General features: G+C 37.5%; 1 protein-coding gene across 10 annotated transcripts in view; it reads left to right on the top strand.

The window, feature by feature from the left end:
• ptprfb (protein tyrosine phosphatase receptor type Fb) overlaps positions 1-22530 on the top strand; it is a 180571-nt gene that overhangs the window by 104434 nt on the left and 53607 nt on the right. For 3 of the 10 annotated variants that reach the window (XM_058797492.1, XM_058797467.1, XM_058797476.1), the window contains exons 6-13: positions 1444-1461; positions 5122-5232; positions 11330-11599; positions 12421-13002; positions 13777-13910; positions 14781-14925; positions 17714-18019; positions 20670-20863. In XM_058797492.1, coding sequence (XP_058653475.1) covers positions 1444-1461; positions 5122-5232; positions 11330-11599; positions 12421-13002; positions 13777-13910; positions 14781-14925; positions 17714-18019; positions 20670-20863 — 1760 coding nt within the window. The remainder of the gene's footprint in view (positions 1-1443; positions 1462-5121; positions 5233-11329; positions 11600-12420; positions 13003-13776; positions 13911-14780; positions 14926-17713; positions 18020-20669; positions 20864-22530) is intronic. The other 7 variants (XM_058797484.1, XM_058797509.1, XM_058797537.1 and 4 more) reach the window with 4 other exon arrangements.

Raw genomic sequence — 22530 nt, 5'->3', positions numbered from 1 at the left:
AAATGAGTCTTAAGCCACGTGCAAATGGTCTGGGTAATTGTAGGCATCCTTACGGGAATGTGAGAATGCCGCGGAGAGGATCAACAGCTCTATTTACATTGTAGACCTTCCTAATGGATAGGCCACTCAGGTCTGACCTAGGATCAGACGGATGAACAGGACTTAGCCCAGGCTGGATTAATGGCTCCTGACTGACTCAGAGTTTATCCCTCTCCACTAAATCCACTTCATTTAGAGGGCAAGTCCACAGCGGAGCTCATTCTCTAGTTTCTAGCATCAGCGTCTTAAGTACACAGCTGAAAGTTTGGACTGACACTTTGAATCCTGAATCCCTTCATCTTGCTTATTTCGAGAAGCATCTTAGGTATACATAAAATCAAATGAACAAAATGTAGGGTAGATTGGGGGGAAACTTTTTCCAAAATAACCTCAAGATAAATTTTTATTGTAACTATGGACTACGTTGGCAAGAGTGATGTAGAAGTTTTCACCATGAAGCTTACTCTGGTGATGTACCGGAGAGAAAACAGATTTCACAGTAAATGATCTGATTTTGAGCAGTAAGAACAAAAGTGTTTTAAAGCTTGTTGTTTTGTAAAACATCACAGTTATAAATTATATGAGAACAGTAGGGCCTGTAGATAGGGAGTACGTGTTATTTAAGAAAAATATAATAATATTTTCAGAATGATTTTCATCACTAGAGCCGCCATATTGCATGTACAGTTTCTCCCATTCATAATGTTACGAGTGAACCATCTTAGGTATTATACAGTGTTTGCCAATAGCCAAAAAGCTATTCACATATGGTTTAGGCTGCTATTGTAATTAGCAAGATTTTAGCTTTTATAGAAGCTAATGCTAATGGTTAACACAAGTAATTAATTAACAAGTAATCAAATAAAATTTATCGTTCTAATACATCCTCCTAACATTTTTTTTCCTCTTGAATATTCTTTCACTTTGAAATATGTCAAATTATGGAAGTAAAACTTCAAATTTCATGTTGACTTTAATTCACATGTACAGAATTGCTGCTAGCTGTTTCTTCTACTTTCACACAAAACTTATCGCTTAACTTGCCATGGTCTGTACTTTTCTGAACAATGCTGTGAACAAAAATAACCTGAATACACGTTGTTCCACTCTAAGCTCTGCAAATGTTCCTTAAAGCATCAAGTTTGGCAGACTATCTCAGAATCGTAGCAGGGAAAAAGTTTGCCCTCGGATCTTTTTTCCAAGCTAATTCCATTGCACCAGACAGCCAACATTCAACTAATCCCCGGAGAGCAGTAGTCTGGCTCAACTTGATTCCTTTCTGTTTAATTAAGCTTACTTTCATTTGATTCCCTCCCTTTTGTTTTCCTTATCTCTCTTTGTCTATCTCTCTTGTCTACTAACACTTCTCTTCAATCTTGTTTGCATTCAATTTACTTCACCTAGGGGGTTCGCCGATACGAGGTAAGACAGCTGAAATGTGTCTCACGAAACATCTCCTCCATTACCTGTCTCATCACCACCGCTGTCATTTCCTGCTTGTTCAGTATATACACAACCTTTGTCCCAGCATTCAACCTGTCTGTGTTTTGATGTCTCTGTCTGGGGGAAACAATACAACAGAAATACAGTATTGTTCAAAAGTTTAGGGTCAGGAAGATTTTATTATATTTTTACATAAATCATTCTTTTTATTCAGCAAGGATCAATTAAATTAAGCTTTCTCTTCATCAAAGAATCTTAAAAACACATATCCCGAGAAGCATGAGACGTCTTTTTAAAACATCTTTCTGACTCCAAACTTTTGAACAGTAGTGTATATTATTTTTGAGTCTTCTCTTTTTAGGTTATTATAGGAATAATTATTTAAAATTCTATGATCATTTACACACCCTTATGTTGTTCCAAACCTGTGGAACCCAAAATTAGATATTTTGAAGAATGTCTTGGTCGCTGTTTTACAAGCAGTAACAAATATTCTTTAAAATATCTTATTTTGTGTCCCACAGAAGAAAAAAATTGGAATTGCATGAGGGAGAGTAAATTTTTGAACAGAATTTTGAACTCTTTGATGAGGTAAAAAAAAAAAAAAATTGAATCTTGGTAGTTACTGTGACATGCATTTGTTGTGGATATTTTTTGAGACCCGAGGCTTATTAAAGTTATGCTATGAGTTTGGGTTTCAAGCTGAAGGCCGTCTTTAGAGTCTCCAGAGTGTGTCTCTTACATTCCAGTTGGGCTGTGATGAAATTGAAATGATTGAATTTGCATACTACTTATGCTAAAATGAGTATGTATGGGAAATGAGGGCACGGCCCTGATTGTTAAGATGGAGCATTCGATCAATCACACAGTCGCTCTCAGTTCTGAATGAAACATGGATTTCAGAAACACAATTGCTAGAGGCGAGTGCTTGACAAAACCGACATTACCCTACTTCAGTCGCACGGCTAGCAATCTCAGTGGTCTGAGGACCCCTGGAGTTTGACTGTAAAATGAAGTCGAAAAAGTATATTGCACATAACAAAGGCCTGTTTGTTACCACTGACTGTTGGAGCACACCAGTTCACCTCAGGTTTATAAATCAGGAAGTACGTCTGGCTTGCTAGGGGGGGGGAAAAGCTGACACTGCCTTAGTTCCCAAGTGTTTACTGATTTTTACTGGCTGAATTCTCAGTGTCCGTGGGAGTGATGTTAAATTCCTCTCGTTCTCGACAGCAGGTCTTTGTTCAGTTCATCTTCCCCAACTCATATTGTTTTGTATCTGTTTATCGATGAGGAAAATGTGTGTCATCTTCATACAGTTTTATGTCTTCATCAAGACACAGTTTGTCCAACAGTGTGTGTGTATTTTCTTGAAAATGCATGAAGTGGCATACTTCATCTCTGGTTGGAATGGTTAAAGGGATACTTAACCCAAAAATAAAAATACTGTCGTCATTTACTCAACCTTATGTGTATGTCTTTTCTTGTATCACAAAATATATTTTGAAGACTGTTTCAACTGTCCATTCAATGAAAGTAACTCAGGTCCAAAACAATATTTATTGTACGGACAAAGATATTTTCTTTTTTTGTTTTGCAGAAGAAAAAAAGTCATACAGGTTTGGAATGACATGAGGTTGAGAAAATGATGGCAGAATTTTCATTTTGGAGTGAACTGTCCCTTTAATGTGTCATGTCACATCAAACACTTCAAAGATGTCAAATGCGTGCTTTAAAATAAATAAAATAAGTAATGAAATAAAAATTAAATTATGTATGAAAGTGGTGATTTTTCAAATTTTTCATTCAGTTTCAATGGAATTTTGTATTATTTTTCTTTATTGTAGTCCCTTTACTTTACAATATGGCACCATCAGTCAGATGTTGTCAGGACTGAGGGGTGATGGCAATCAGTGCTGAACAATCTCCGAATTGATTAGTAATTTGCTGCTTGTCAGGGTAGGAAACACCACCAATCAGTTTTCCCTTGAACTTGGAGATTGGGCAAGGTTAGTGGTGCATGTTATTTCTTCCCTGCAGCACTTGGGATGCTGGGAAGTAGTCAGGGGTAAACTGCAGGTGATAACCTATGCTATGGTGGTACACCACTGCCAGAGGTAAATATGTGTGCTTTTGCTAGATTAAGCAAACATTTAAGTCAAAGCAAACACCATATCTGTGGTTAGGACACCCGGATTGATTTTTCGTTTGATGTTCCTGACTTTTTCAAAGTGGGTAGGTTTAAAGTATCCACTGCATTTAATGCTGTTTAACAATTATAGTGATTTGACTCGGTTTGTATACAGAAATATCATCTTCAAGAATAAATACACGACTGGTTAAAGATGTGGATTTTTTTTAATGTTTTTAAAAGATGTCTTATATGCTCTCCAAGGCTGCATTTATTTGATCAAAAATACAATAAAAATTGTAATATTGTGAAATATTATTACAATATAAAATAACTGTTTTCCATTTGAATGTATTTTAAAATATAGGGTCTTTTGTGTCACATGATCATTTCAATATGCTTTGTGCTTAATTTATTTCAATAATTACTGGTGCTCAATTATTAATAATGGTTCTTAGCATTGATGTTGAATACATTTCTTGTTGCTTTATCTTTGTATGAACCATGATATATTTTTTTCAAGATTCTTTAAATTAAAAGTCCAATAGAACTATTTAGTTGAAATGCAATCTGTTGTAACATTGTAAATGTCTTTACTGCGTTCTTACTGAATTAAATCATTATTTTAAATCATTCTTACCCCAAATTTGAATGGTACTATTAGTGAATCACAAAACATTTAAATGGTTCAAAAGGAGATATTTTGAAGAATGTCTTAGGTGCCGTTTTACAAAATTGATATGTGGTTCTTGTTTTACAGTATTACAGTAAATATTTCTTAAGCAGCTTTCTGAAGGGTCATGTCATGTGACACAAGACTGAAGTAATGGCTGCTGAAAATTCATCTTTGCCATCACAGGAATAAACTACATTCTAAAATATATGAAATAGAAAGCAGCACTTTTAAATTGTAATAATATTTCACAGCAGTACTGTTTTGCTGTACTTTTCATCGAATAAATGCAGCCTTGTAAGCATAAGAGACTTCTTTGAAAAACTTAATTATTCCAAACTTTTGACCAGCAGTGTATGTGTTAAAAGACAAATCAAACAATGTTCTAATGTGACCTTATGAAGCCCAATTTTTATCTATAGCGTCCAGACAGGCTGCATAGTTTTGTACGGTATTGACGTTTTGTTCTTTTTGGTGTGTATAAATATGCCACAGCAGTAATAAAGCCATGTGCTGTAGCGTAATTGGCTCTGACTCAATGACATTAATATCCTGAAAGCTTTTTCTAATGACAGTGAAAGGCAAATATGTTGAGCTATAGACTCACTCAACCTGCAAAATCAGCTTTATGCATATGTCTTAGGCAGCATTCTAAGCCAATAAACTATATACACAGTGGAACAGCTCTGACATTTAAACAGGCAGTGTTTACTGATTGTTTGCTGTGAAAGTTTGCGCTTTGGTGGGGAAAGTTGCGACGGGGGATTCATAATCGTGTTCGTAAATCAAAGAGGTGACTTTCACCCTTGTTTTTTTCCTCTCTCTCTCTCTTCAGGAGCTCTACAGATTGAAAACAGCCAGGAGTCAGACCAGGGCAAGTACGAATGTGTGGCCACGAACAGCGCCGGGACGCGCTACTCTGCCCCCGCCAATCTCTACGTGCGAGGTAAGAGACGTACTCCAGGTGCCGCCCCTATCAAAACGACTTCCTCAACAATGCTTCACACCTTTGTTTTGACTTCCACGCGTGTTGAACTTTGTCTGACATTTCGGAGCCAAGATAAACCAAAAGTTGTTGTCCAAATCATGCCGGAAACAAAACATTCCCTGCTATGTTTTGAATTCATAGCAACGGAAGCAAAGGTAAACATGCATGTTTCTCGCAGTATTTGTTGTGAGAGTGAGAAGACAAAAAGGGTTAACTAAAGGTGAGTGCCACAGAGGACACCTGCCGTATTAATACGTGGATTTAAAGGTATAATAGTGTTGAGGCATTGTCTGTGAAACAGAACTCTGGGAGTGCTGTTGTTATGAGTGTCAACCCCTTCAGCTCTTTCCATGCAGGTAATAACAGGGAGCTTATGGCAGGCTGCCAGTATGGCCTCCAGCTAGTGACGTTATGGTGCCACCCAGTAATTGTCACGCAAGAGGTTGAAGACTAAGCCTTCTCATGCTTCCTGTCAAACTAACGGCCGAAAATGGGATTAAACTGCAGACGTCATCGTACAACTCAATCACGAGATGTTGCTATGAGTGGCGTCTAAACGCATCGCAAGTTTTGCATTAAAAAAATAAGCTTGTTTTCAGGAACATTATGTTTGCATTTCAACATTGTTTTATGAAAACTAAACTCATTTTCCGATAAGTTCTCATGATGGTAATGCATCCAGATGTTTATTTATTTATTTATTTTAATGTCATTATTCTTAGTGATTAGAATTTCATGTCAAGTAGTCATTTGTACTTTATTTAAATCCGCTTAAATTAAAAGCCATAAAAAATGTGACTTATAAATACTTTGCAAATTATTTATAAATAATACCTAAATAATTTTGCTGTTTTTTTATATATTTATTACTATATACTGCCTGATTCATAATACTTTTTCATTTAAATGATAAATGTTTTTTTTGCCTTTTTATTTATAGTATTTTACAATTTAATTTGTGCCTAATTGCCATGGATTTATGTAACAATTCAAATCCTAATATTCTTGAAAATAAGCATTTTCCTTTTACAAAATATTATTTTCTTTTCATTTTCTGGTAAAATATGAGCTGGACATGTTCCATGAAATTCATCTACATAGTTCAATGGATATTTATAATTTATTATTATATATATATTTTTAAACCAGTCTGTATGGCCCCACCTTTTACTACAACGAAATTTAACGTGCACATTGCACAGCCAAAATAAGAATAACAAAAACAGGAACCTTTGGAGCTATATCAACAGCTAACTTCCTCAGAGTTGACAGGTGCATAATGAGTCGCCTCTATCCATCTGTCCATCATCTGGGTGTGGGTGCTTGTTTTTCAAAGTGTCTCTATAAAATGGCTAATCATGCTTTCTCTTCAAGGGCATTCAGCACAGCGTCCTGGTACCATTCCTCAGCCTCCCGTCCCCGCTCATTTATCTGCTCACGCTAGATGAGTTGGGTGTCTAAGACTGCCAGCCTGTCAGTGAATCTATGTATTCAATAGCTGCTTCCTTTTTCCTTGGCCTCAGCACTTTTCTGGGAGCGGTCTAAATGCTATATGACTGTCTCTCTCGCTCGTTCTCCCACTCTGTCCATCTGTCTGACAGAGGACTATATCACCTGGGAGAATCACAGTCATGTATACTGGCTGTATATGTGAATGCTCATTTGTCAGCCGCTTATTCCATAGTGAAAAGTTGTCAACCACTGTCTGCTCTCCTTCCTCTGCTCTTGAAACCGACAACAAATCAAATAGAGTGAAGTGGGCGCACACTTCATACCCGCCTGTCTGTTCATTATATCTTGTGTGAATGTATGTGTGGGGGTCCATTTACCTTTGTTCAATATTTAAGGGAGATAAATTTTAATATTGCTAATGCCTGTCACTTAGCTAGTTTTGTATCGTAGTGTTACATTGGCAGTCCTAACAAGCCTTTAACCGACATCATCATCTTTCATGTGTCAATGTGTGGCAGATTATGGCCCAGGGCTCTTTTAGATGATCTCAGTGGCCTTCTCTGCCTCACTGGAGATATGGTTATGTATGCTCACATGCATACAGAGACAGCTGTCAGAAACAGTTCGGTCATTCTGAGTTGTCTGTATAGTATAGCATTAATGTTAACTCCTCCAACATATGTTAGGAAAATTCGAATAACATAAGTTAGCCTACGCTGGTCTAATTGTTAGACTTTTTTGTGGAAGTCTGTTAAAACAAAAAAATAAAAGTTAATTATGAGTTTTTCTCAATAGCTCACATTCGAGACTGCACACAGTGGCTTTGTGTGTCATAATGTGGCTTAATTTGTTAATCATTTAACTTTTTACTGTGAGATATATAAATGAGGTCCCATTCGGTATTTGTTCCACAAAAATTTGGTGTTAGTAAGAGTCTCTGAGAGACGACCACTTTCTATAACCTAACTGACTTCCTTAAATTAATAACCGTAATTAAAGGAATAGTTCAGCCCAAATGAAAACTGTCATCATTCACTCACCCTCATGCCGTTCCAAACCTGTATAAGTTTCTTTCTCATGTTGAACACAAAAGAAGATATTTTGAAAAACCAAACAGTTGTTGGTCCCCATTGACTTCCATAGTAGGGAAAGAAGTGCTTTGGAAGACATTGTGGACCATAAACTGTTTGCTTACCACTCGTACAGGTTTGGAGCGACATGAGAGTAAATGATGACAGAATTTAAATTTTTGGGTGAACTATCCCTTTAACCTGTGTTAATGTGATTGTGTTCCTTATAAACATGCAGTTATGCATTTCTTTTACATTTATCATATAATAAGCTTGTGTTTACCTTTAGCATTGTAAACCTACAATATGTATGAGATATTTGGTACAGTATATACAAATCTAAGTTAAGTCTGAGTTTCCATTGCATTTTTCTAACCGCCATAAAATTATTCACAAATGTGTCTCCATGTTCTCTTGTCTCCCATATGTCTTTGTCTTTCAATTTCATCTCCATATCACTCGGTCAAACTCGCACCTCATGTTTTAGACCCTCGAGGAGGTTGGTTCTTTTCACTCTTGAAACTGGATACCTCTTTAATCAGAGACCCTTGTTTATCAGTCCCACTCCCTCTGCTATGTCACCCCTCACCTGTGTGTTCAGGCTAAGTGTGTTGTGTCAGGTGGTTTGCATGAGCCTGATACTCCATGATGTAGGGGCTGCTTTCACAGATTACATCTGGTGCTGGATTAAAACAGATAGCAGTGTAATTTAATCCAAGCTAGTTTTAATCTGTGTAAAACACCCACCTTAAATTTTACAAACAGTGACATTTTTTTATATATATTTTTTTATTGCATTAATTATTTATTTTATTATTTAATTCAATTTGAAATATATTTTTTGTCATGTTTAAGTGATAGTTTTCTGTTTAATGTCACAATGCATGTGTGCTAGCGACTCCTATTACCTAACCGACTCCCTTAAATTAATACCATTAACCTGTATCAGTGTGATTGTGTTCCCTACAGACATTCAGTTTATGCATAAATTTATACTATATTTATCTTATAATAGGCATGTACTTACCTTGCACGTAGTAAACCTACAGCATATATGATATATGGTAGAATATACACACATCTTTTTCAAACGGTGTTGTGATTTGAGTGTGTCTCTGTTGTAGCTTCCATTGCATTTTTCTAACTGCCTTGAAATTATTCACAAATGTATTTTCTTGTTCTCTTGTCTTCCATTTGTCTCTTTCAATTTCATCTCCATCATATAACCTGCTCGAACTCTCACCTCATATAGTAATCCCTCGAGGAGGTTGGTTCTTTTCACTCTTAGCCACTTCTTGCAGACTTCAAATTGGATCCTCCTTTAATCAGAGACCCTTGTTATCAATCGTTATTTAGTCCAAACTAGTTTTAATCTGTGTAAAATATCCCCCTTAAATTTGACAAACAATGATTTATAATATTTGTCAATAATTTAATTTAATTTAAAATGTAATATTTAATTTAATTTGTTGCACACACACACACACACACACACACACACACACACACACACACATATATATATATATATATATATATGGCAGAATATATACAAATCTAGCTTTTTCAAATGGAGTGTCGTGTTTCGATTGTGTGTCTCTGTCTTTATTAAACATTCCATTGCATTATTTACAAATGTCTTTTCATGTTCTCTTGTCTCCCATCTGTCTTTGTCTTTCAATTTCATCTCCATATCACTTGGTCAAACTCGCATCTCATGTCTTAGACCCTCGAGAAGGTTGGTTCTTTTCACTCTTGGCCGCTTCTTGCAGACCTCAAACTGGATCCCTCTTTAATCACTCCCTCTGCTGTCGTCCCTCACCTGTGTGTTCAGGCTGAATGTGTTATGTCAGGTGGTTTGCATGAGCCTGATACTCCATGACGTAGGGGTTGCTAAAACTAAAAGAGATAGCAAAACTAGTTTATACTGTTAGTTTTAAATATTTTGAAATAATTGAAATTTAATTGATTTTTAATTTAATTTAATTTTAAACTTTTTTTTTTTTTTTGTCAGGTTCAAGTGCCTGTTTTTGTTTTTATCCCACAATGCATGTATGGTTTTGCTCGTGAATAGAAACTCTTTCAACCAACCTGCTCCCTGTTACCTGAAGCTTTATAATATAAATATTACATCTGTTATATTACCCACACTGAATTTCCAGTCATCGTCTTTGTATGTCCATGTCCATAGTCATGGTTTTGCAGTGTCACAGAGTTCCCTGGAAATCAGTAAAGTGAATATTTGTATTTCTTAGACATGCTATTGCTACTGTATTTTCTTTGCAACAGCGGACTTGAAGTACTTTGAATTTCACATTGCCTAATTCAAAGAAAAAATTCTCAAGAGTCTATCGTTTTGCCTTTACAGTGCAAACATAATGAGGAGAATAACAAGCTTGGTCATGGTATCTATCTGAAAATAAAATGAGAGAACATAGTCGAGAATCCAATTTTAGGAGGACCTGTGCAGAAACCAATTATTGCTTATGCCATTTCTGCATAGACAGACATGAGGCAGCGGGTCATTAACACAAATTGGAAGAGTCTGTTTAATGTGCTGCTGTTTTATACTCCTATTTTGTGAGAATAGGAGAGGAAAAGTCTCTCCAGCTTGCTCTTCATGTAAATAGTTCAGCATTAGCGTCCCCAGTGATGGCCACCAGCTACAATTCTGAGCCCTGCACAACAGAGACTTAAACGCATCCTAGTATTTGCATTGATAACAGAATACCCTTTAAAAACGTTGATGTTTCTCTCACGCTGATCCTTGTGGATTAGTTCCTCGTACACCGTGAGCTTGGCCTTATGCAGTCGAGTCAGTATATGTCAAGGCAGGTTTGAATTCCATTGATAGTTCTCCTCTCTCCTCCCCATCTCTGCACAGTGTCAGCAGGCTCTTTTTCGTCTCCATGGGAACCTCTTTTAATGTCAGGTTTATCTGCATATCAGAGACTCACAAAGAGAAGGGCCCAGTGAACAATACGTCTCCCACAAGGTCTCAGACAGGTTCCCGAATCCAGGCAGGACTGAGCAACAACAGACCGGGGTCTCAGTGCCACCAGGCGATAAACTGACAGAGAAAATTCCACATCCTGCAATGCCTCAGCGAGGATGATTTTTTCCCTTCAAATCCACAATTCAATAAAGCTCCCCTTTGGCATGAATTTTAATGTCTCACTCTATAAGAAATACCATTACGATGCCTTCTTCACCCTTCCCTCGGCACGTATTGGTTTATCGTCCTCTTCTGCACATATGTGTGAGCCGCAGTATTGACTTCCTGCCTCCAGTTGTTAAGCTTCAGGCTTTAACAAATGGAAAAAGTGGCAGCTCGGCCCTTGAAGCGAATTTGTTTGACCTGTCAGCTCAATTTCATGTTAGTTTGTTCATGTTAGTGACATAGCCCTAGTATTCACACTAGAGATGTAGTAATCATAATAGATTTCCCTGTAAATGGTCTTTTCCAAACAGTTTTTGTGTCAAAATTGATACTACCTGTTGAAACTCACACTGGATGTTCTTCTTTCTGGTAGTACGGCGAGTGCCGCCCCGTTTCTCTATCCCACCTACCAACCACGAGGTGATGCCAGGGGGCAGTGTCAACCTCACCTGTGTGGCGGTAGGTGCCCCCATGCCCTACGTCAAATGGATGGCTGGAGAGGTGGAGCTCACCAAGGACGAGGAGATGCCTGTGGGACGCAATGTCCTGGAGCTCACCAATATCCGTCAGTCGACCAATTACACCTGTGTGGCTATCTCATCTCTCGGTATGATCGAGGCAACCGCGCAAGTTTCTGTCAAAGGTAAGATCCCTGAAAAATTGTATGGAAAAGGCCCAGCTATACTTAATTTTCCATGTTCCGCTCCGTCTCGTAGTGCATTGAGTGTGCAAACCATTAAAAGTACACTCAAGCTGGGTCACATGGACTGACCTCGAGCCGGAGCGGAATAAGTGTGCTATAGGTTTTAGACCATGTATGTGTATTAAAAACATAAATAGGGTCAGTTCTGTAGATTTTTCAAAGATTCTGTAGACTCTTAGTTTACCCAAAACCCTGAACAGGTTGTCAGAGACTAGAAAAAGTTATTTTCTAACTGCAACCCCAAGGTTCGGACCAGCTGTTTGGTACGTCTGGCAAATACACACAAAGAAAAAACATGGACACTTGCTCTGTGTTGACTGAGCTTTAGGGACTTCCCACGTTTTACTGTGGGCTCTGAGAAAATGAAAGGCTTTAGATTATTCTGAGCATGTGTTTACCCAGACCAGATGTCTGGAGCTGTATCAGTGCGGCTGGTCCCACCAGACAACGCCGAGCCCTGCCAGACTTCGTTCCCCGTCATCATGGCTGCCTCTATTGATTGCACTTTGCACTTCACCAATCAATATGGACTCGGAGAATGTCACTGACATTTATCTGGAGTCCAGCCACAAATCTTAAAGACACAATGACGAGGCGGCACAGTCTGCCTTTCTGTGAATCATCAGAATGCAAGCCTTTCTTCTTTCTCATTCTGTCTTGCATCGGCTGTCTTTCTCTATTTTAGGAGTGCATCGTGTAGGCAGCTTAGCCTACATATGCTGTCATCTGTTTCATTTCCTTTCTCATTGTTTGCTCCTCAGCACTCCCAAAGCCTCCTACATCTCTAATTGTGACGGAAACCACAGCTACCAGTGTTACACTGACATGGGATTCTGGAAACCCCGAACCTGTGTCTTACTACATTATCCAGTACCGGGCCAAGTCCGCTGACACCAACTTCCAGGAAGTGGATGGTGTTGCCACCACACGTTATAGCATCGGTGGTCTCAGCCCTTATTCCGAGTATGAGTTCCGCGTCATGGCGGTCAACAACATTGGCCGTGGGCCACCCAGCGACCCAGTTGAAACACGGACGGGTGAACAGGCACCTTCCTCCCCACCACTGCATGTCCAGGCACGTATGCTGAGTGCCAGCACCATGTTGGTGCAGTGGGAACCGCCGGAGGAACCTAATGGTCAGATTAGAGGCTATCGCATCTACTACACATCTGACCTGGACGCACCCCTCAGTGCCTGGCAAAAACACAACACAGACGACAGTCGTCTCACCACCATCTCGAGCCTGACCCCCGACATCACCTACAGCCTACGTGTGTTGGGCTTTACATCTGTAGGGGATGGACCCCCATCTGATGTGTTGCAGGTCAAGACACAGCAAGGAGGTAATGTTTAGGGTTAATGAATAATACGTCAATGCTTTTACATAGGGATGAGTAAAAAATGTATTTTTTCGCTGATCAGTCAAGATGTCGCATGCAATAACATTGCATGATCGGTGTAGTCTGATTCTTTAACAAAGGACTCATGAACTGGTTCTTTTTAGCGAATCAAAAACATACAATGTGAACGGTGTATTCTGACTAATGAAAAGTGACTCATTTAAACCAGTTATTTTTAGTGATTAGTTATTATAGTCTGTCTTATGAACAAATAACTTTCATTAATAGGTTATTTATGAAATCAATCATACATCATAACCAGTATAGTCTGATTCATGAACAAATTACTTTTTTTAATGGATTGTTTATGAAGATCATTCCAACTGAATCCTTCAGAGGGGCTGATAAATCAACATCATTATCCTTACTTCTGGTTATGGAATATATTAACATATTACAGGGTAGATGGATTGGGCCCTGTAGGTATTTTTTATTTATTACTTCATATTTTTGTAATATACCAAATTTGAAGGTTCTTAGTATAATTTACAGCAAAAGCTTGGAGAGAATTTTTAGAAGCAAAATTGACATTGTGACTAAAATGTGCCCGAATTAATCAGAATCATAATGAAGTTTACTAGAATTGGAATCTAATTGAATCAGGAAATGTGTGTCAATACCCAACCCTACTTTTGCCTAGTGCATTGTCATGCCAGTACCATAAAAATACTTGTGCATCTGTTGTCGCTTACATCTCTTTGTCTGTTGAAATTCAAGTACCTGCTCAGCCTTCCAACTTTGAGGCCGAAGCAGAGCTGGATACACGGATTCAGCTAACTTGGCTGTGGCCAGTCCAGGACCCCATCATCAAATATGAGCTGCTATATTGGGAAGCTGACTCAGAGAACAAGGTATCACGCCAGTGCTTGTTTCTGCCTGATTCATTCAGAATTACAAGCAGACCAGATATTGAACGTGTACAGCTGTTGCTGTGGGCCATGGATACAAATGAAAGATAGCCAAAATTGACATTTCACAAAATGACTGCAGGCAAAAGTCTGCAGTCAGTTGATAGAATTAGATTGTGCAAAAACAGAATGTACTTATCAGTGCTCAGTGCTTGACAGCATTTCTAACTGATGCCGGAATGGACTGTTTGGATGTGTTTTCTTGATGTCAGTTCATCCACATTAAGATCAGACGTATGCACACTCATTGTGATAGCCATCAGTGTGTCTCTATGCTAATGCAACGCTTCTCAGTTTTTTAGTGAAAAACTTATGCACTCGCCCTGTAATCTTAAAATGAATAATGAGTCAAATATATGTAGATTTATGCATGTAGCTGATCCTTACAGAGAAAAAATAGCAATTTACAATATTACCTGTTAAAAGTTTTCTGATAAATAATACTGCAGTAGTAATACTGAAAACTGCACGTTCTGTCAGTTATCGCTTTTTTGTTGAATAATGTAAATTCATGCTTTGTGAAGATATACTTATAAGTAAGCCATTATTTATTCAGAATCTCTCTCTTCTCATGATCGAATCTGGTCAGGTTTAAGCAGACTAAATGATTGGAGAAGTCTGACATACGTCACCAGACTCTGTTGTTTCACCAGAAGATTGAGTTATGTTAATTAAAAATGGCAAGGTCAAAAAATAAGCATATTAATGGATGAATTGTTCACAATAAGGTCAATGACATGAATTTTCATAATAAACACGTCTATCAGGCCAAGTAAAGAGATGGTTATAGAGATTTTGATGTTTTCTCTTCAGATCCATGTGACCTTCGACCCTGCCGGCTCATACGCTGTTGAAGGTCTAAAGCCGGACACTCTGTATAAATTCTCCTTGGCGGCCCGCTCTGAAATGGGGCTAGGGGTCTTCACTCAACCCATTGAGGCCAGGACCGCCCAGTCCAGTAAGTGCCCTCTTTTTTGTCTTCATCATGTCAACTAACCTAAACTTGTCCCTATGGACAAACCAGAGGACCTATTTTACCTTCCTTTCTCAAGCTATTGTCTACCATCTCCACCATTAATTCTCTCACACCTCTAAGCCAGGGAATACCTTTATACATTGACAAGGGCGAAAGGTACGTTCAGTGTCTGCTTGTGCCTTTGTCATTATTATTTTGGTTTATAGGCTATCAATGTGATTTGTAATTGCTGCAGTGTTAAAAGCCAGAGGAGTGAAGCCTACATGAGAAATAGAGCTGAAGCACTACATTTGTGCTAAATTTAACGCTCTGCTTGCGTATAACCCATCCCAGCCATATCAAAAGATGTTCAATGTTCAGAGAATATATAACAAAATTTACAGTCATCTCACAGTATCAGAGTACTTCCTTTCCCCCGGAGTCTCTCACAGCCTCATGTTCTCCTAGAGACCTGTCTATCACCTCCTCCAGGACTCAAAAAACCCTTTGATCTCTTGAGTTTTGTGTCAGGACCCCCCGAAAAAAAACAACCGTGCAAGCTGCCGACATGTTCAGCTACGGCTGCAGTATTTTTGTCACCTACTGCAGCATCAGGCGTTTGTAGTGGCTCTCCCACAGTTGTCAGATTAAGGACCGCCTGATGAGAGACGCCTCGTGCTCAATCCCACCGTGGGCGCCAAGAATGGTGCGACGTCACCAAACTGCTCTGGTTGTTAACAAAGGAATGCAAGCATGTTAAAATCCCAGTTTACATTCTTCTTGTACTTATTCCGGTCTCTTTTCTTCCTTATTTAATTATTGTTACTTGTTTTATTACGCATTTATGTTTATCATATAGAGCTGCATGAACGAATGCCATTTAGCTTTTTTGGTCATTGTAAATTGTTGTTGTGCTGTTGTCGTAATTTTTTATGCCTCTGGACTGTGTTGTGTTGTGCAGGAACATTTAATTTGGTAGCGCACCTGATCTCAATCCGTCGCAGACTTAATAAAAATACCTTGCTGCTGCTGCGCTTATCTCAGCCACTCAGAAGCGGCACCAAGCCTGCCAAAAGAAGCTAGCAGCACACTTTAGCGTAGGCAGGAAGGTGGAGTACGCTCTCGGACGCGTCAGCTGCCACACTCACTGACACTTGGATCTCTGACAAACGGGGGGCTGTTGTCTCTCGGCCAATAGGCTGACTGAGAATGTGTGAACGCCTGTTAAAACACAAACCGATGGCCTTTCCCCTGCTTGTCAACACCCAAACAGAGAAAGGCAGTAAACGGTTGTGACTTTACTGATCGCTGTGACCAGGGTGAGAAATTAACACACAGCACCAGCTAAATGAGAATGCTTTTTAGCAATGGCAGGTCATTTGAATTAGTCTTAGATTGTATTGTAACAACAACACACTCTTAGCTGTTAAAAACACTACCATTTAAAAGTTTGGGGTCGGTATGTATTTTTATTTGTTTTATTTTTATTTTTTTATGTTTGTGGAAAAAGTCTTGTATGTTCACCAAGGCTGCATCTATTTGTACAAAACTACAGTGAGAACAGTGAAATATTATTATAATTTTAAATATATTAGCATTTTATAATTAGTAATGTATACAATTTGACAGTACTTATTTTTTTCCTTTGAATTTTCAGCAGACATTACTCCAGTCTTCAGTGTCATATGATTCTTCAGAAATAAAATAATTATGCTGATTTGGTGCTCAAGAAACATTTCTTCTTATTACTAATGTAAAACAAACAAAAATGGATGGATTGATAGATGTTTTGTAATAATATAAAAGTCTTCACTGTCAATTTTGATAAGTTAAAAAAAAAAATACTTGCATGTCCCCAAAGTCTGTGGTAGTGTGTATATACAATTTGTGACCCTGGACCACAAAACCAGTCTGTATTGTACAGTCCAGTCTGGATTTTCTCAGTATTTTGATTTTTTTGCACCCTCAGATTCCAGATTTTCAAATAGTTGAATCTCAGCCAAATATAGTCCTATCCTAACAAATCAATGGAATACATCAATGGAAAGCTTATTTATTCAGCTTTCAAATGATACGTAAATCGAAATTTAAAAAAACTGACCCTTATGACTGGTTTTGTGGTCCAGGGTCACATATATAACATTAAAGTACCATTTTATCTTATGTGCACATTCTACCATTAATTTTCTTTAAATTTTTGTATATTTCTTTTAATATTTAAAAAAAAAAAAAATAACCCAACACATCAACCTTAAGCTTATCCAAACCAATATTTAATGAAGACTATATTGTAAACAAATGCTGCCAAAAAAAGTGTCAAGATTTAATGTTTTGTGCATTAGTCCAGTTGCACATAGATTCTAAATTATTGAATATATATATATATATATATATATATATATATATATAAAATAATAATAATAAAAGTGTCAATTTTTACATTCCAGCAGTAATCTCTGTATCTCACCCTGGTTGTGTCTTAGCACCATTAGGTGGTGGTAGATGGTAGATAGTTGTGCTGTGCAGTACTGAATTTTTCAGTTTTTTGAAATCACATCAAAGTAAAAAAAACAAAAAACAAATGGCGAACCAAGCTATTCTAACTTAAATGGTTTCCATGGCATAAAATCAGTTTAGAATTCTAATTTGAAATTAGACAAAAAATACAACACAAAGTAAGACGCTCTCTATTGTTGTGCCAACCTCTCAGTCCAGTCTCAGTAAAGCGAGCTTGCTTTAAGTTGTTTAATTTTGCTTGATGCCCTTCCCCTTGCCTTGCCCCCACCTGCAGCCCCCTCTGCCCCCCCTCAAGACGTGCACCTGCTCAGTCTGAGCTCCACCAGCATCAAGGTGAGTTGGGTGGCGCCGCCCGCCGCTAGTCGCCATGGCGCTATTGCGCGCTACACAGTCAGCTACCAGGCAGTGAACAGCGAAGACACTGACCGCCATGAGGTACCGGACATTGGAGCGGATGCCACCAGCTATGTGCTGGAGGGCCTGGAGAAGTGGACGGAGTATCAGGTGTGGGTGAGAGCGCACACCGATGTGGGCCCCGGCCCTGAGAGCACAGCTGTGCGTGTCCGTACCAACGAGGACGGTAGGTCTGAAGTATCCTATGTGGACTGATAATAATGTCGGGCTGCTGCTGGCTGCTGTCTTTCTCTTCCCTTTTTTCTGACAATTTTAAGCATGGCTATTAACAATTATTCCTATTCGTGACTGGAATAGTCTCACCAGAATTATAAGATACAAATGGAAATGAACAGACTCATCTATGAATTGGTTTCCCAAGGAATTACTTTAGATTCTACAGTCTGAAGTGTTTGTGACTTTTAATTTCCTTGCTTGTCAAACTTTTCTCATGAAATGATGTGGTATGATCGGTACTGAAGTCAGATACTTTAAAAGTTTCAAGGCTAGAAGGTCATACTGATAAAGGCTTTTGAAGAAAGGCTTATGTCGCCTGTCCTTGCTCGAACCTGGACCTGAAAGCTGTGTCTTCTCCTTAAGAGTAATGGTGACTGAACTTGGTAGATGGAGCATTGAGTTTTAATTATAATTGAAACAACTATATAAGTGAGGTGGGAGCAATATCACAGAAACATCCTTTTAGTGCGTCATAAAATCAGTGGACCGCTAACCAAGGGTTCAAAGCTCAGAGTCATCTCATCATTGAAAGACGATCTAATTGTCCTATACTTTAATCAAACAACAGACACAGCTTTGCAGGAAATCCAGCTGTTAACCATGTTGCCTAGATCAGGGGTTTTAACCCCCAGAGCTAAAAGGGGGTCCAAGGAAAATTGGAGAGGATAAAATCATTACAAAATTTAATTTTAATTAGGAAAACAAACAAAATATGCAAGTTTTCTACAAAATATTTATAATAATAATATTTCATAAAAATGCTTTATACATTTTTATAATTTTTCATTCAACACTTTGGGGTCGTAATAAATTGAAAGACAATACTTTTAAAAAGCATTGATGCATAAAATGGATCCAAAAATTCAGAGTAAATATTAAAGAATAAATTGGTTTTGGCTTTAGTTCAGTAATAATGTAAAAATAAATCATTTAAACAACATGTTGTACATACTATTATATCATGCTTACAATTTTTCTCACATAGTATAAATGACCTACATGGGTCTACATGGGCTCCTTTGCAAAGGAATCATCATATTTCTGGGTCCTTAACCTCAAAGAGTTCAAAAACCCCTGGCCTAGACATGAAGTCACAGACATCAGCGCTAAAAGCAGTTACTCACTCTTACTCACTGTCTGTCCTTTTCTCAGTTGTGCTACAGCAAATGTTATGTGTGTTTGCACAAGTTATATAGCCAGGCTGTAACACGTGTGACTTCAGGCAATCCCTGAGTGCTTTGATAAGGTTTCTAGAATTGTAGGCTATGGAGAGAAGCTTATTAAGCGTAGGAGAGCAGTATAAGACCGGATGTGCTCACTGCATGCTCTGTTACCAGACAACATGCACTTTGTCTCTAAATAACGGGATTTGCTCTGCTCCCCGGAGCATGCAATGCTTGTCCTGCACGCAAACACAAGCACCCTGCTTTCTCCCAGGCCATGTTTTGCCCTTCACACCTTCCTTAGTGCTCAAGATATGCAGTTACACTACCAGTCAAACGCTTGGAATAATTCTTTTTTTTATTTTTTTTTTTTATGTTTTTGAAAGAAGCCTCTTATGCTCACCAGGACTGCATTAATGTTATGAAGTATTATTACAATTCAAAATAACTTTTCTATTTTCTACACCTATTCGGAGTGGAAAATTAAAAGTTGAAAAGTTGATAAATTGATAGTTCAGCATTTATTTGAAATAGAAATCTTTTGTAACTTTATAAATTTTGACTTTATAAACTTAGTAAACTTCACTGTCAGTATTGACAATATTGCTGAATTTCATTTATTCATTTATTTACTTATTTAAGATGGTATTTACCCAAAGTTTTTGAATGTTAATATACCATGGTTTCCACAAAAATCTGAAGCAGATAAAATGTTTTAACATTGATTATAATAAGAAATGGTTATTGAGCACCAGATTAGCATTTTAGAATGATTTTTCTTTGATGAATGGCTGATGAAAATTACAAAAATGACATTTTAAATATATTCAAATAGAAAACAGTTATTTTTAATAGTTTTACTGTAATTTTCATCAAATAAATGCAGCCTTGGTGAGCATAAGACACTTAATTAAAAAAAATCATAATTATTCCAAACTTTTGACTGGTAATGTATCTTGGTTCTTCATTCATCTTTTTCCCATTAGCCCTGTTTGTCTGTACCTTGGGCTTGCTTACCTTGGATCTGCTTCCCTAGAAATAGTATTATAAGTTTCCCCCATCTGGTCAGCTTTTTTCACATCATATTCACAATAAGTATATTCATTCATCTAAATCATGTCAGCTGAGCAGAATTTCAGCACATCCTTATTAGAACAATAATTGTCCTTCATCACTTCCTAGTCTTTTAGCAGTTCTAGAGGTTTGTTGTTGTTGTTTTTTGCACCGTCTTCTGCTTCCTTGAATTATTGTGAATAATCTTACTGAAGCCACATTAGCTTTTTTCCCAGCATGATAAATGTTCTTTAACCAACAAATATTGTAAAACAAATACCTCTCCTCGTCCAAACCACAACTCATTAGCATTTATTAGTGTTTTATCTCAAGCTACCCTAAAAGTCTCCATCCTGATGTTTAAATCTAATTGTCCCCCTTTAGTGCCTGGAGCCCCACCTCGGAAAGTTGAAGTAGAGGCTGTGAACTCCACAGCTATCCGTGTGACATGGAAGCCTCCTCTTTCTGGGAAGCAGCACGGCCAGATCCGGGGATACCAGGTCATATACTCCCGCCTGGAGAACGGAGAGCCACGTAGTCAGCCAAATATATTGGATGTTGCTCTGCCAGAAGCACAGGTACTACCTGCTAATTTTTTATTGTAGTACTTGACTGTTTGTACAGTGAGTTAGTTGCCATTGTTATTGCTCAGTTGGACTCTGTTCCACACCCTAGTAAGCTTCCTCACTGTTTTAAGTAGGCAACTGCCTTCTGAGATAAGCATCCTAACTGAAATCGAACCTCTTAATTGACTTATTGAAAAGGTTTACATGGGTGCCACAAACATAGTGCTCCTCATATAATGCACTCAAGAGACTTGACTAAACCTCACAGCTGATTAGCAAGGAGTTTGGCGTTAGCATGTTGCTAAACTATTGATGCAGTAAGCACACAAATATTGGGTGAAATAATATTTATTTATTTATCTTTAGTTATTTATTTTTAAATTATCGTTACTTAATTCATTTCAATAATTTTAAAAACGATATATAAAATAATTTATTACAAAAAAAAATAAAAAATTGTCATGACTCCATACAGTGGTTTTGTTGTTATTTAGTATTATTTGTTGTGGTTTTATTATTATTTACATACTATTGTTTTATTTATTAATATTATTATGTATTTTTTTATTTTAGTTTATTGTAATTGTTGTTAATTTTAGTTTCTCTTGTCATTTTCATTAACTTCTATGAAGAGTTCAAAACAGATAACTGAATTTTCAAAAATCATGTTTTTTCATTGTGCATTCCAATTAATCTCAATCAAACTGCATTTGGGTTATTTTGATTAGGTTAAAGAATTACTTAAAAATATAGATAACTAACACAATAACACACAATAAACAACATGATATTTGAAATTTTGAAAGTTTTTGCAAATAAACTCTTCATATGTAGATAGCTTTAATTAATTTTTATTTCAGTTTTAGTTTTTGTAATTTTAGTTCTTCAACTTCAACAAATGTATTTTATGATTTTTTTTTAATATATTTTATTTCGGCAGTTTTTAAATAAGCAACAAAAAAAAAACACGTTTAATAGTTTAGCAACACTGCTTGGTTTTTGGCAGCATAATTGTTAAACAGCTTTTGGGTTAGTTAGCATGTCTATAATGATGCTGTCTTGGTAGGCAAATCAGGGTTTGGAACAGAAATGTTGTCTGTCTTTATGAATTTTCAGGATACATGTCTATAAACACTTTTTCTGAGTCTTCAGTGTTATGTAAATTGTTAAATATTTCATAGGCGCACACTATTGGTTGCCTTTCAAGAATTCAGCTCTTTGTAACACTAATACATATGCACTGCCTTGTTACTCTGTAATTTATTTATTTTTTTTCTGTTTCTGTTTCGCTCATGGTGCGTTAATATAAGGAGATTTAAAACTGCCTGAAGAAACGTGGGTGCACTGAGATGGAAGAAAGATAGTAATCCTTAGGAGGGATTTAGATATCCATGAATATCTTAAAGTAGACACTTTTTGGGAATAGAGAGAATCAGACTGGGGGCATTTAAATGCTTCTGCTCTTGATTTGTTAGCTGAGAATTAACTTGCATAGACATGTGTTTTTCTGCACTTTCCCTGCCCCCAAACAAAAGTTTCTCATTTACCTGTGTTAGCATTTCCCCTCACTGAGCTAGACCTAAAAAAAATAAAAAAAAAAAAGGGACTGCAACAAGAGACGTTTATGGACCACTGTGGGCTTTTTAGTAAATGGGCAGGTGACGGGGGTTTTCTGGTGC

Source organism: Onychostoma macrolepis, chromosome 02 (assembly GCF_012432095.1).
Source record: "Onychostoma macrolepis isolate SWU-2019 chromosome 02, ASM1243209v1, whole genome shotgun sequence".
NCBI classification, from domain to species: Eukaryota; Metazoa; Chordata; class Actinopteri; order Cypriniformes; family Cyprinidae; genus Onychostoma; species Onychostoma macrolepis.
This window is presented reverse-complemented; position numbering and strand designations above follow the sequence as displayed.